General features: G+C 41.5%; 1 protein-coding gene across 3 annotated transcripts in view; it reads right to left on the bottom strand.

The window, feature by feature from the left end:
* Positions 1 to 63: 63 nt before the first annotated feature.
* Positions 64 to 11,379, bottom strand: part of iqsec3a (IQ motif and Sec7 domain ArfGEF 3a) — a 137,242-nt gene continuing 125,926 nt past the window's right edge. For 2 of the 3 annotated variants that reach the window (XM_036149021.1, XM_036149020.1), the window contains 2 exons: positions 8,434 to 8,477; positions 64 to 5,061 (listed from right to left, as the gene is read on the bottom strand). In XM_036149021.1, coding sequence (XP_036004914.1) covers positions 4,501 to 5,061; positions 8,434 to 8,477 — 605 coding nt within the window. In that variant the 3' untranslated portion in view covers positions 64 to 4,500. The remainder of the gene's footprint in view (positions 5,062 to 8,433; positions 8,478 to 11,379) is intronic. The other variant, XM_036149022.1, reaches the window with a different exon arrangement.

Below are 11,379 nucleotides of genomic sequence, written 5' to 3'. Positions count from 1 at the left end.
TCTGATTAACTTGCTGTTGTAGTTGTTGCAGTTGAAGCCAATAATTGAGCCAAAACCATGTTGGTGAATTCACTTAAATAATCTTTAATTTCAAGTTGATATACTGCAAAGACAAGTAGAGGAATGAATCAACTTAGGGAGAAGATGGTTTCACCTGTGTAGCCTCAAATGTATCCTCTATTTCTATAGCTTCCTATGTGATCTGGAGCAAACACAGTGTTAAATAGGCCATAAAGATCCATTTATCGTTAGCTCATGAAAGTGTGCACTGGTATGACGAAGCCCTTTTGAAAGTTTCTTCCATACGTGTTCCATTTGCTACACTTCCACAATGCTACATTGAGTTCTTCACTCAAATCCAACCTCGGTCTGCCGCGTGTTCATGCTTATGAACGTCTGTGCTCTGAAGCGCCTAAAACGCGTTGTTCAAACTGAGGAACAACGACGGTTTGGTTAAACGAAAACGAAACAGGTTCATGTAACAGGCGACTGCTTTGTCACGAGGCACTGAAACTTACTGTTAGCTTTGAGTCACTCGGGGGTTGTTGGCAATCAAAAACCAAAAACAGAATTTTTTTCTGAAACATATCACTCATGCCCGATAAGTTCAAGCATTCTGGGAATCAGGATTCAATACATTTTTAAACTAATGTCATGCAGGGGGGGAAAAAATAAATAAGAAAAAAAAAAAACTAATAAAAAACTACAAAATCCATCCTATTATATAGATTCAAACAAACACATGAGTACAATCATCATAAATCAGTGTATAATCCAGAACTGTAGAGTTCAATCTAATCCGCATAAATTCATTACATAACCTTTGAAAACGTCTTCCAAGCCAGTAAAAGTATTAAACTAATCATCAGAGCTGTTCATTCATTTTGAAAGTGCTAATTCCTCTCATTGCATTATGAAACAACAATAAAAGCAATCAGTGGGATGGAAACAAGGGGGCGGGTGGATTTGTTTTAGAATGAACACTCATCAGCTCTGCCTACTGGAACACGAGCCCACTTTTTGCTCCCACCCCTCCGCCTCCGCTGTCTTTTCACAAGGTGAAAGCGGGGAAAAGGACAGAAAGATGAGATAGAGACCTTCCTGCACTGGGTGTGTGATTATAATCAACAAATCAGACAGATGGAGGTCAGATTGGAGCAGAGTTAACAGAACATCCATTCCACAGTACCTGGTGAGGCATACATTTTAGCAGACGGACACGCTCGGGCTAGGGCAGCTGCTGACCTATTTCAGTAGGAAGGACGCACAACAGGGTGATGGGAATTTGAGGGAGGCTGAAGTTAGCTTGCATGCCCTGCCCGACTCCCCTCGTATGTGGTATTTACAATCTAATCTGAGGTGAAAAAGAAAGAGTTCAGATGGTGCATTCGTTTTGTCCCATTCTTAAAATAAGCAGTATTTCCAGCAGCACAAGGAGGGGGATTAATGTCATAACTTGCGATATTAGATGCACGTAGCTTTTGCTTTTTCTTTCCTTGAAAATGTCACGTCTGAAAGGTCATGATGGAAGAGGAAAAAAAAAATCACAGGGATCTGAGATGAAACCTTGGGTATGTGGGAACTTACAGCGTAGAGAGTTTTGCAGATGAACAGGCAGTAGACCACCAAAGACAACAAAGACAGAGGCGGCACGAAGACAAATTAATGTAAAGACAGATTTTAACATTTGAAGGTTGTGTCAGAAGCTTCTTCACCTGAATTCATTTGGGATTTCCTGAAAAGGGTACATTTGACAAAACTGCAACTGATCACACAGTGTATTGTACACACAGTATGTTACATGTGAAGTTTTACATACGTATACCATTAAAAAACGTTCAAGTATGAAACAATACCCTTCCAAGAGCAGATGACTTCCTTAATGCTCTGACAATCGACCTTGGATTAATTTTATTTTGTTAGCCAGTAGCCCATTTTCATGGTTGCCTTTGATTCCTATACATTTTACATGTTAAATGATCTATGGCCATGGTTCTCAAACTTTTGTACAAGTACCACCAGTGGCTTTTTTGCCAAAGAAGATTTGGCAAAATGTTTTGCAAGAACCTTAAAAGACCAAAAGTAACCAAGGTGAACATGTTAAGCACTTTCATCAAACTTGTCAGCAGAGAATCTTTTGAGAAATAAAACAATAGCTACTATGGGTAGTTACTTATGAGTGATCCTGTTAACCTGTTAACTCAGTCTAGTCCATGTTTAAAAACCAGTGGTAATATTAACTAATATTCTAGGTGACCGGTCTACTGGTAACTTAGAATATTAATAAATCAAAAGAAAGTACTCTATACGACATGTTGTAATAAAGTGGAACGACAAAGGGAATATGCACTGCACGCATGTTAAAAATGTAAAGGGGAAAAGAACAGAAACCCCAGAAAAAGCTAAAATCAGTCAGTATTTAGAAATCAATCCTGCCTCTGTCTGTGCAAATTAATACTAGCTGGTTTAGAACCAACTAATGGCCTATAAAAAGGGTTCTCATCGCCAAGATATTCCAAAAGAAACATCTAATAATTGGTAGGACCTTTACAACTTTATTGTTGCAAATGATACTGACGGTATTGGTAACAGACATATCTCTCGATGGCTGAAATCTCCAGAGAGCTCCATTTGGGCCAAAATCTGGAAGCGTAATGAAAAGAACAAAGAACAAACGTATTTGTCCAAAGGCTAAGCCTTTATCACTATTACACTTATTACTAATAATGTTTTCAATCGACATGTCTTCTAAGAACCCTCACTGCACAAGACTCCACCAATGAAGAAAAACAGTTTTGAAACTTGTTTAAGGTTGCAGAACATTTGGTCAAATGTGTGAAATGTTGGAAGAGTATAGTATCATGAGATTAAACTAAAATAGAAGTCTCTTGATACTTTGATGTCATTGCAAACACCATGGATGGAGCCGGGAACAGTTTCACACACACCCTAAAAGTACCATACCCACAATGTAGCTGGGGGTTAGGAACGCCAGAATGGGTCAAAACCACAACAGATTAATGCATGTGACTAACTCTGCCATACAGGACAATACAAAGAAGCTATTATTACCAACAAAAATTTCCCTACTTAGTATTGAATACATTTCAGTTTGTTCAGTAGCTATGGCATCTGTAGTTCCACTTTGTTACAAATAATCTACTTGATAGACATACGCGCGCTCACTTGTTTGTATGCTTGAATTACTTGGGTTGTTACTCACTATAACTTTGACATTTTTGACACTTATTGTCCCCACTGTACAACCTAATGATGTGTAAAATAGATTGTGTAGTACTGCACATGAAAGATTTAATGACACAAAAATCATGAAAATGATATATGTAAAGGGGCATGTTTCAATTTGAACCTCAGTTAGTCAGAAACCAAAAAAAAATCCCAAATTAAATTTGAACTATACCTGACTTTCTTGTTACTTTCTATTACAGGTTAGAAAATCAAAAATAAATATGGGACATATCTTTAAATTGCATACTGCAAACAACCAGTATACCTACTGTGCCAGTTGACAATCATTTGTATTTTATATCTATATGCGATATAATCAAAAAAATAAAACAAAAAACTTCAAGTATGCTTTTGTTTTTATGTCAGTGAAAAACGTAACTATTAACTGTGGTGATACTTGCTCTAAAAGATTTGAGAACCACCGATCTATGTTAGCCAACCACTGAGTGTTCTTTGGTGATACAGACACAATACAGAGGAAGAGTGAATAACAAACACAGCTTTTCGCAGAAAGCCATTTCCTTTTTTTTTAATCTAGAGGAGTTGCTAGGAGGAGAAAAAGGCCCTCCATCACATAAATAAGTCAGCAAAAGCGCAAATGGCTAGACGAGGCCTGAAAGAACTACTATCTTCAAGATTTTTTTCTTCTTTTTTTATCTCTTTAAGCCCTAGCATTCAGTCAAGTGCAAAGAAGTCATTGTTTGGTGGAGGCATATGTATTTTTGGCACGTTTTCCATTAAGCATTAGCTAAACACGCATGTGCACATACAGCACAGTAAGTAGGTATGGGGTCTGCGACGAAAAAAGAAAAGAAAAAGAGGGAGGAGATCCTCGGAGAGTTGAGCGTCCATTCCTGGAAAATTTCAGAAAAAGTTTCAGGGATTCGTTTGTGGCAAGAAGCGGACAAGGAATCCATCCTCAAAGGAAACGCAGTATCTGTAGTTTCTTTTAATCCTCTTGCAGGAGTTAAAACAGACGTAAAAGTTATAGAAATTTGTTAAAACTACATAATATTTCAAAATACATGAGCAATCGAGTAAAACTTTATGTATATGCACTTTTATTTCTCCTAGTCTGATTTAAAACCTTTATTATTTGAATATTTTTTCCTTAAATGTATGCATATATGTGGAGTTCTATTTTCTCATTATAGCTCTTTCATCTGTATTTATACAGTATCTGTACATTATGTACAGATGTATGTTAAATAGGCAGAAGGAAGGTTTATGTGGAATTTTTTGTCTACTTATTTACACCATGCTTCGAGAGCCACTAGGGGTCCGATGTAGACTGAGGCGGGGGTCCGGGGGTATATACTGGTGTGGGTGGTTGTAAGGGGGAGGTGGGGGAGGCAGCGGGGGCTGGTGCCCGTCATTGCCGTAGGAGCCATCTGGCGAGCGGACAGGGGTGGACATCGCGGACTGGCTAAGTTGGTGGTGGCTGTGGTGGTGATGCTGGCAGTGGTGGTGGGTGGGTGTCTGGCTGAGGAAGGCCTCCACGCGTCCGTGGCCGCTGCTGTCAAGCATGATGACTTTGACGATCTGCTGGCACTGGATGAGTGCCTCGGGCCGCAGGTCGGCCACGCTCACGGCAGGTTGGTGCTGCAGCTGAAAGGGGAGATGGTGGGCTGGGGTGCTCGCCGCGGAATGCAGCTGCGGGTGCTGAGGTGGAGGCAGCGGCCCATGTGTTAACCCCTGCTGGAAAAGCAGCTCTCCACGGCTGTTAAGAAGGGCCGCGCTCTCGGGGCTCCGAGCCGCACTGCTGCTGCTGCTGCTGAGCTGGTACGTCTGAAGCCTGTTGTGAATTGACACCTAGTTTAGAAAACAGCCAAGAGAACAGCATCAAATGTTATAAAACTGGTTCCTCCTCTACAATCCGTCAAGCGTTTTTTTTTTTTTTTTTTTTTTTGTGGGGGTGGCAGCACATTCACACACACACACACAATCACACGGGGCATGCGTAGGGGCATAGGTGTTAGGGATCAGTGAAGGTATAAAATCATTGTGACTTCCCTCGCTCCACCCCCACAGGTGCTGGGAACAGTGGATTGGATGCTGGGAAGACCAGTGTGTGACTGGGGTAAGGAGAAGAGCAGTGAAGGAAAGAGCACTTCTACAGGAGGGGCCCTGTGGTTCCAAAGGAGGACACTGAGGGGCCTCTTGTGTCTCCCTTCCAAACCACTGTGTGGCACCATGGTGACAGTGGACAAGGGGGAACTTCAAGGTCGAGGAAACCGGAACATACACGGAGGTTGTACGAAGAAGAAGGAGAAGTGGAAGATGAGGACAGGAGGTGAGCAGGCCCACAAGCACAGATGTCTACAGGAAACACTAATTTTTAATGTCACATTTCTCTCTGTTTACTGAAATGATAAGCTTGTCACAAGATGCTAGCCACAACCGGATGAGAGATTTTCTTTCTTTTTGTCTTTTCTTCTTCTTTTTTTTTTGTGAGCAAACCTTCCTAGTTTCTACGATAAATGTGCCTCGACAGCCAGTCGCTCCCCACCAGCCCCTGACATTTACTGTTGGGTGTATTGCAGATTAGGAAGAAGGTAGCTCAGACAACCATGAAGATTGACCTGGGGTGAAATATAAGACAACAGAAAGCATTGGAATCAACTCTGAATATGGACATGTTTAAATTTCTTCTACTGCTCCTTTTGAACAGCATTGAGGCATTGCACTTTTAGATATCATCCTAGTTCCTTGGCTAACCTAAACCCTGTCAAGTTTCGAGATGTAGAATGTCATATGCAACATCCATAAACTTCAGTTTATCTTTTTGAGTTTGTATTTAGTAGAACAATGCAGTTTATGGCACAGTTCTAAATCATTTTAGAACATGACAATTTTCTGTCATGTTCAAAGCTATTGCTATGATTCTGCTCCTGCTGTTGGCTGCTGACATCATCCTATGCACTCTGGTAGTTCTCCTGATTGCATGCACCTGTTTGTGTCTGATTACTGTTTCTGTTTCACCTGAGCGTGACGCTATTTAAGCCTTGCTCTTTCTGAGCTCTGGTGCCAGATTCATGAAAACCTTTGTGTGAGTAGACCATCCAGCGTTCCTTGCTTTCCTACCTATGAGTGACTCTGATCATGTTTTTGGATTTCCGCCTGTATGATTCGCCCTTGTCGGACTCTCCGGTTGGTTCTCGGTATCTGGACAAGACCTTTGCCTGTCCCCTGACTCTGCCTAGCCCTTCTGTACTCCTGCCTGTTGGATTGTTTTGGATTCCTGACCTTAGACTGGATTCTGGACTAAGCCAGTTGGATTGCCCCACTGGTGCCTCTGCTTTTCTCTGTCAGCCTGTGTATGACCTTGGACTGTCTCAGGATTGCCACTCCACCGACTAACCGCTTCTGGGCTGAACTCCTGTGTCTGCGACTCCTTCTGTGACGAATCCTGTTAAGAGCTGTCAGAACCAGTTCCCGTACTTTCGTTCACTGGCTACAGCTATTATTTAAATGAAATCGTCAAACTTGCTTTGGTGTTGTCTAAAAGATCGGGTCCGGTTCCTGAGTTCCTAACGGTTTCAGTATTTTATATGAATACATTGCATTTGTATTCACTCTTCTTACTCTACAATATTGTCCAATTGACTTTCTAACTAAAACATGGCCATCCACCTACACTGACCGGTTGATGCAAGGAGAGTATTAATTAAAGGGGCTGTGAGGAAGCACAAGGTTAAATTGTAGGAGAATCTGTCAATACAAAAACTATAACTTTATAAATCTGGCTTTTGTGGAATTGTGGCCAGAAGAACGTCACTGTTGACAAGGAGCTATATCTGGTCTTATTTGGAATGTGGGTGACACAGATAACATGTGGAAAAAAGGGTTCTCCCATTTGATGAGATCAAACTTGAACTTACCTACATGCAAAATGCATTGGGGTGAACAACTAACACTGCACTTGACCGTGAGCTCACAATGCCCACTGTGAAGCACAGTGGTGGCAACATCGTGCTGTGGGGATTATTTTCATAAAGAGGGACAGATAAGCTGATCAGAGTTCATAAGAACATAGACAAGCTGAATTCAGGGCAACCCTAAAAAAAAAAATCTGTTATAAACTGCAGAAAACATGTGACTAGTTTCCTTCTAGATGGCCAATGACCCAAAATATTCACCTACTGCTATACATGAATAGCCTGGATCAAAGCATTTGCATGTGTTAGAAAATCTGTAGCAAGACTTCAAAATTGATATTCAAAAATGCTTTTCATCCATATTAACTCCTTCAGCTATTTTGCACAGATGTTTGAGACATAACATAAAAACTTGGTGGTTCTACAAAATATTGACTCAGGTGGTTGAATACAACCAACACCCCAATTACTAGTGCTATTTTTATTTTATTTTTAAAAAGGACAGCCTTGTATGCTTTCCCCTTCGCTTATAATTCTGTGCCACTTTGTGTTTGTCTATCACATAAAATCTCATTAAGATGTACTGATGTTTATGGTTGCAATATGATGAAATATAAAACATTAAATGGGACATTTGTAGGCACAGAACGTAAGATCCATAGCCTTACAAGTCACCAAAGAACTGTGTGGAAATAAACAGCCACAAAATGTCAAGATGAGTCTTGCATTTGGCTTTTTATGTCCACCTTCCTCTCCACGGCCACATAAAGGACTCAGAAAGGTTATCTGGACCCTTGAGATACAGGGTGGTACAGTAGTTGGCTTGCTCTTTTACTTGAACAAAATGTCCGCCTGACATGTTCCCCTTGGAGCCCTAACAAAAGGGTGGGGCGGTAGAGACTCTAGGTCAAGTAATTGTCACATTTCTCCACCTGTATTTTCCCATGTTAATTAAGTTGTCAGTGCAAATGTCATAATCTTCAGAGCATGTCAAACTAATTAAAACTTTTGGAGAATGAAAAGACATAGGGTATATTTGCTAAGATTGTATTAACCCACCCAAACCACCATCGCAGATGAAGTTCAGGCCTTTTTATTTAATAATGTTGGGTGACCTTACTCGCCCGCTGCACTTTACCCAGTAACACTCACTCACACATTCACACTCCTCACCCACGCCTGCTTGACGCCTGAAGTCCTAAGCACACGACTAGTCCTGGTTTTTCATCCTATCTCATCCTGCCCTGATGCTGAATCCAATGACTTACCTGCTGCTGGGAACTTAAACCTATCTCAAAGCACTTACCTCAACTGCATTGTGTCCGGTTCTTTCATCTATCTCTGTGTTTCCTAGAAAAGAGGGAGAAACAGGAGAGTCAGCAGCATGCTGGTGGTAAGTATTCAAGCTATTTTCCTGTTAAGAGTTCATCCATCCCAGCCAAGAAATATAGTCTCTCTAGCGTGTCCTGGGTCTCCCTCTGGGTCTCCTCCCGGTAGGACATGCCCAGAACACCTCACCAGGGAGGGGTCCAGGAGGCATCCTAACCAGATGCCCGAGCCACCTCAACTGGCTCCTCTCGACGTGAAGGAGCAGTGGCAAGGGAGAGCCCAGATACACTACGGAGAAAACTCATTTTGGCCGCTTGTATCCGGGACCTTGTTCTTTCGGTCATGACCCAAAGCTCGTGACCATAGATGAGGGTAGGAACGTAGATCGACCGGTAAATCGAGAGCTTTGCCTTTTGGCTCAGCTCTCTCTTCACCACAACGGACCGGTACAGCGCACACAGTAGACGCCGCACCAATCCGCCTGTCAATCTCCCGCTCCATCTTCCCCTCATTCATGAACAAGACCCCAAGATACTTGAACTCCTCCACTAGGGGCAGCACATCCTACCCAACCCGGAGGAGGTACTCTACCCTTTTGCGGCTCAAGATTATGGTCTCGGATTTGGAGGCGGTGATCCTCATCCCGGCCGCTTCACACTAGGCTGCGAACCGCTCCAGTGTGAGCTGTAGATCACGTCCTGATGAAGCCACCAGGACCACGTCATCCGCGAATAGCAGAGACGCAATCCTAAGGCCACCAAAACGGATCCCCTCAACACCTTGGCTGCGCCTAGAAATTCTATCCATAAAAGTTATGAACAGAATCAGTGACAAAGGGCAACCTTGGCGGAGTCCAACTCTCACTAGAAACGAGTCCGACTTACTGCCGGCAATGCGGACCAGGCTCTGAGTTTAAGAGTTCAGAGTAAAAAATATATATTTTTTAAAGGAGCATAGTGTGAGTTTCAGGATTTTTGCAGACGTCTGCCCCCTCTGGCGGCAAGCTGAAATGACACCAGTGTACGTGCGTGGGAGAAGAGGAAAAGCAACTGCCGCTGAGACTGCACAGGTCTTTTGTTCAGAGGCGTAATGTCTTCTGAGGTAAGAAAGCTATGAATATTGAAGTTAGCCAACGTTCTCTTGCTAATGCATCGATTACGGCAAATAATCAACAAAGTTGCAGAAAGATGTGCACGGCCAGAGGATTCGTCCCAAATCACTCTCTCATAAACTAATTAATCTAGACTACAGAGGCAGCTGCTGGAAATAGAGAATAACTAATTTTACACGTCGGGCAATTGTAAGAGGATGTATGAGAAAGAAAATAAATAATATATAACTTCAAACCTTGCACCATGTGCTTTTGAAACAGAACTAAAGTGCACATTTCGTTGATTTGAATTTCTTTATTTGTCCCCTATGGGGGAAATTTTGTTTGAGTACAGCCCATCAAGAGAAAGACATACATGGGTAGATGGGAGACTTGCCAGGCGCCGCCTTCTTGCAGAGTGGAGAAAGGAATACATTAGGATGGTTGAGGGAATAAAAAGAGTGCACTAGTCGCACTGTTTCTCTGACAATTCGATCAATGCAAGAAAAAAAACTCAGCACAAAAAAAGAAGCAAACATAGAGACAACATCATAAGCAGAGATATTTCAGGTAGGAGGGTGTTCGGGTGTGGGGGGCATCCAAGTCCAGTACCCCAAGGGAGCAGTGCTTACACACGCATACCCCTAGGTTCCTGTCCCAGGGGGGTAAAATACATCAGCCACAGCGAATGCAATGAGGCTGAGGGGGCGTATGTATCACCATACATGGTGATACATGTATAGCAAAGCTGAGAGACTATACATTTTACAAGTACAAGAGACTGGGGGTGGCTGTGAAATGGCTCACTTGTTACCCATCCAATTAGGAAGAAGTTAAAAATCCAAAATTCCCTCTACATGCTTTGTTCAGTGCAAGTGAAGAAGAAGCACCCTATGGCAGACCTTGCCAATTTAGGAAGAACAAAGATTTTTAAGTACGAAAGTGATTTTTTTTTTTTTGGTTAATTTATTTTTGCCTGAAGTTATGCGTATTAATGTTTCCTGTGTCTCTGCAGGTATAGTCCATAGTAGTGGTTGAATTTGAATCTGTTTTAACTCTCTACTGCAATATTTTTTTTTTCAAAACAGCTGAAGCTGATTCCCATTGGTTGTTGAATGTGTTATATTTTGAGGATGGTGTGTTCAGTGTCAGTTTTATGCTCCATGTAGCGTTCAGGCGGTAGGACAAAATGTTAAGATTTTTTCTCATCTGACCAGCACAGCTTTTTCCTTTCATGTGTATATGCTCAGTGTGTTAATTTGTCATTTAAAGCCATTCTCTAAATATGCAGTGACGTTTATGGTTGTGACAAGACATGAAAAGTACAACAGGCACTATTGCCAAACACAGTTACTAGTTTATATTTAATTTTCAAATACACATCTATGCTTTATAGATTGATAACATCATATTTTTACATCGTTATTAAGAATAAATTCAATTACTCTATATTTGTTAAGTATGTAAGAGAAAAATTTCTGAGGATATCACTAAAACAAAAGTTGATACTGATCTAGAGGAAAAAGGTAATGACACCATTTCTAAAGACAAGTCCCTCCATAGGCACACAAAAGAAAAATTTAAGATTTTGTTTTACATGAAAATTACCGTATTTTTCGGACTATAAGGCACACTTAAAATAAATTAAATTCTCTCATAAACTGATGGTGCGCCTTATGATCCGATGCAGCTTATATATGATAAAGTTGTGCTTACTGACTAATTTTATTTGGTAAAATGCGCTTAAAAATCTGTTAAAATGTGTAGGTACGACTTTGGTAAGCAATGAAGCTCTGCTCAGTGGATATTTGGAGCATTACGGTACACTGTGTC

This window comes from Fundulus heteroclitus, chromosome 17 (assembly GCF_011125445.2).
Source record: "Fundulus heteroclitus isolate FHET01 chromosome 17, MU-UCD_Fhet_4.1, whole genome shotgun sequence".
NCBI classification, from domain to species: domain Eukaryota; kingdom Metazoa; phylum Chordata; class Actinopteri; order Cyprinodontiformes; family Fundulidae; genus Fundulus; species Fundulus heteroclitus.
The sequence above is the reverse complement of the archived record's forward strand: the minus strand, read 5'-3'. Positions and strand labels throughout refer to the sequence as shown.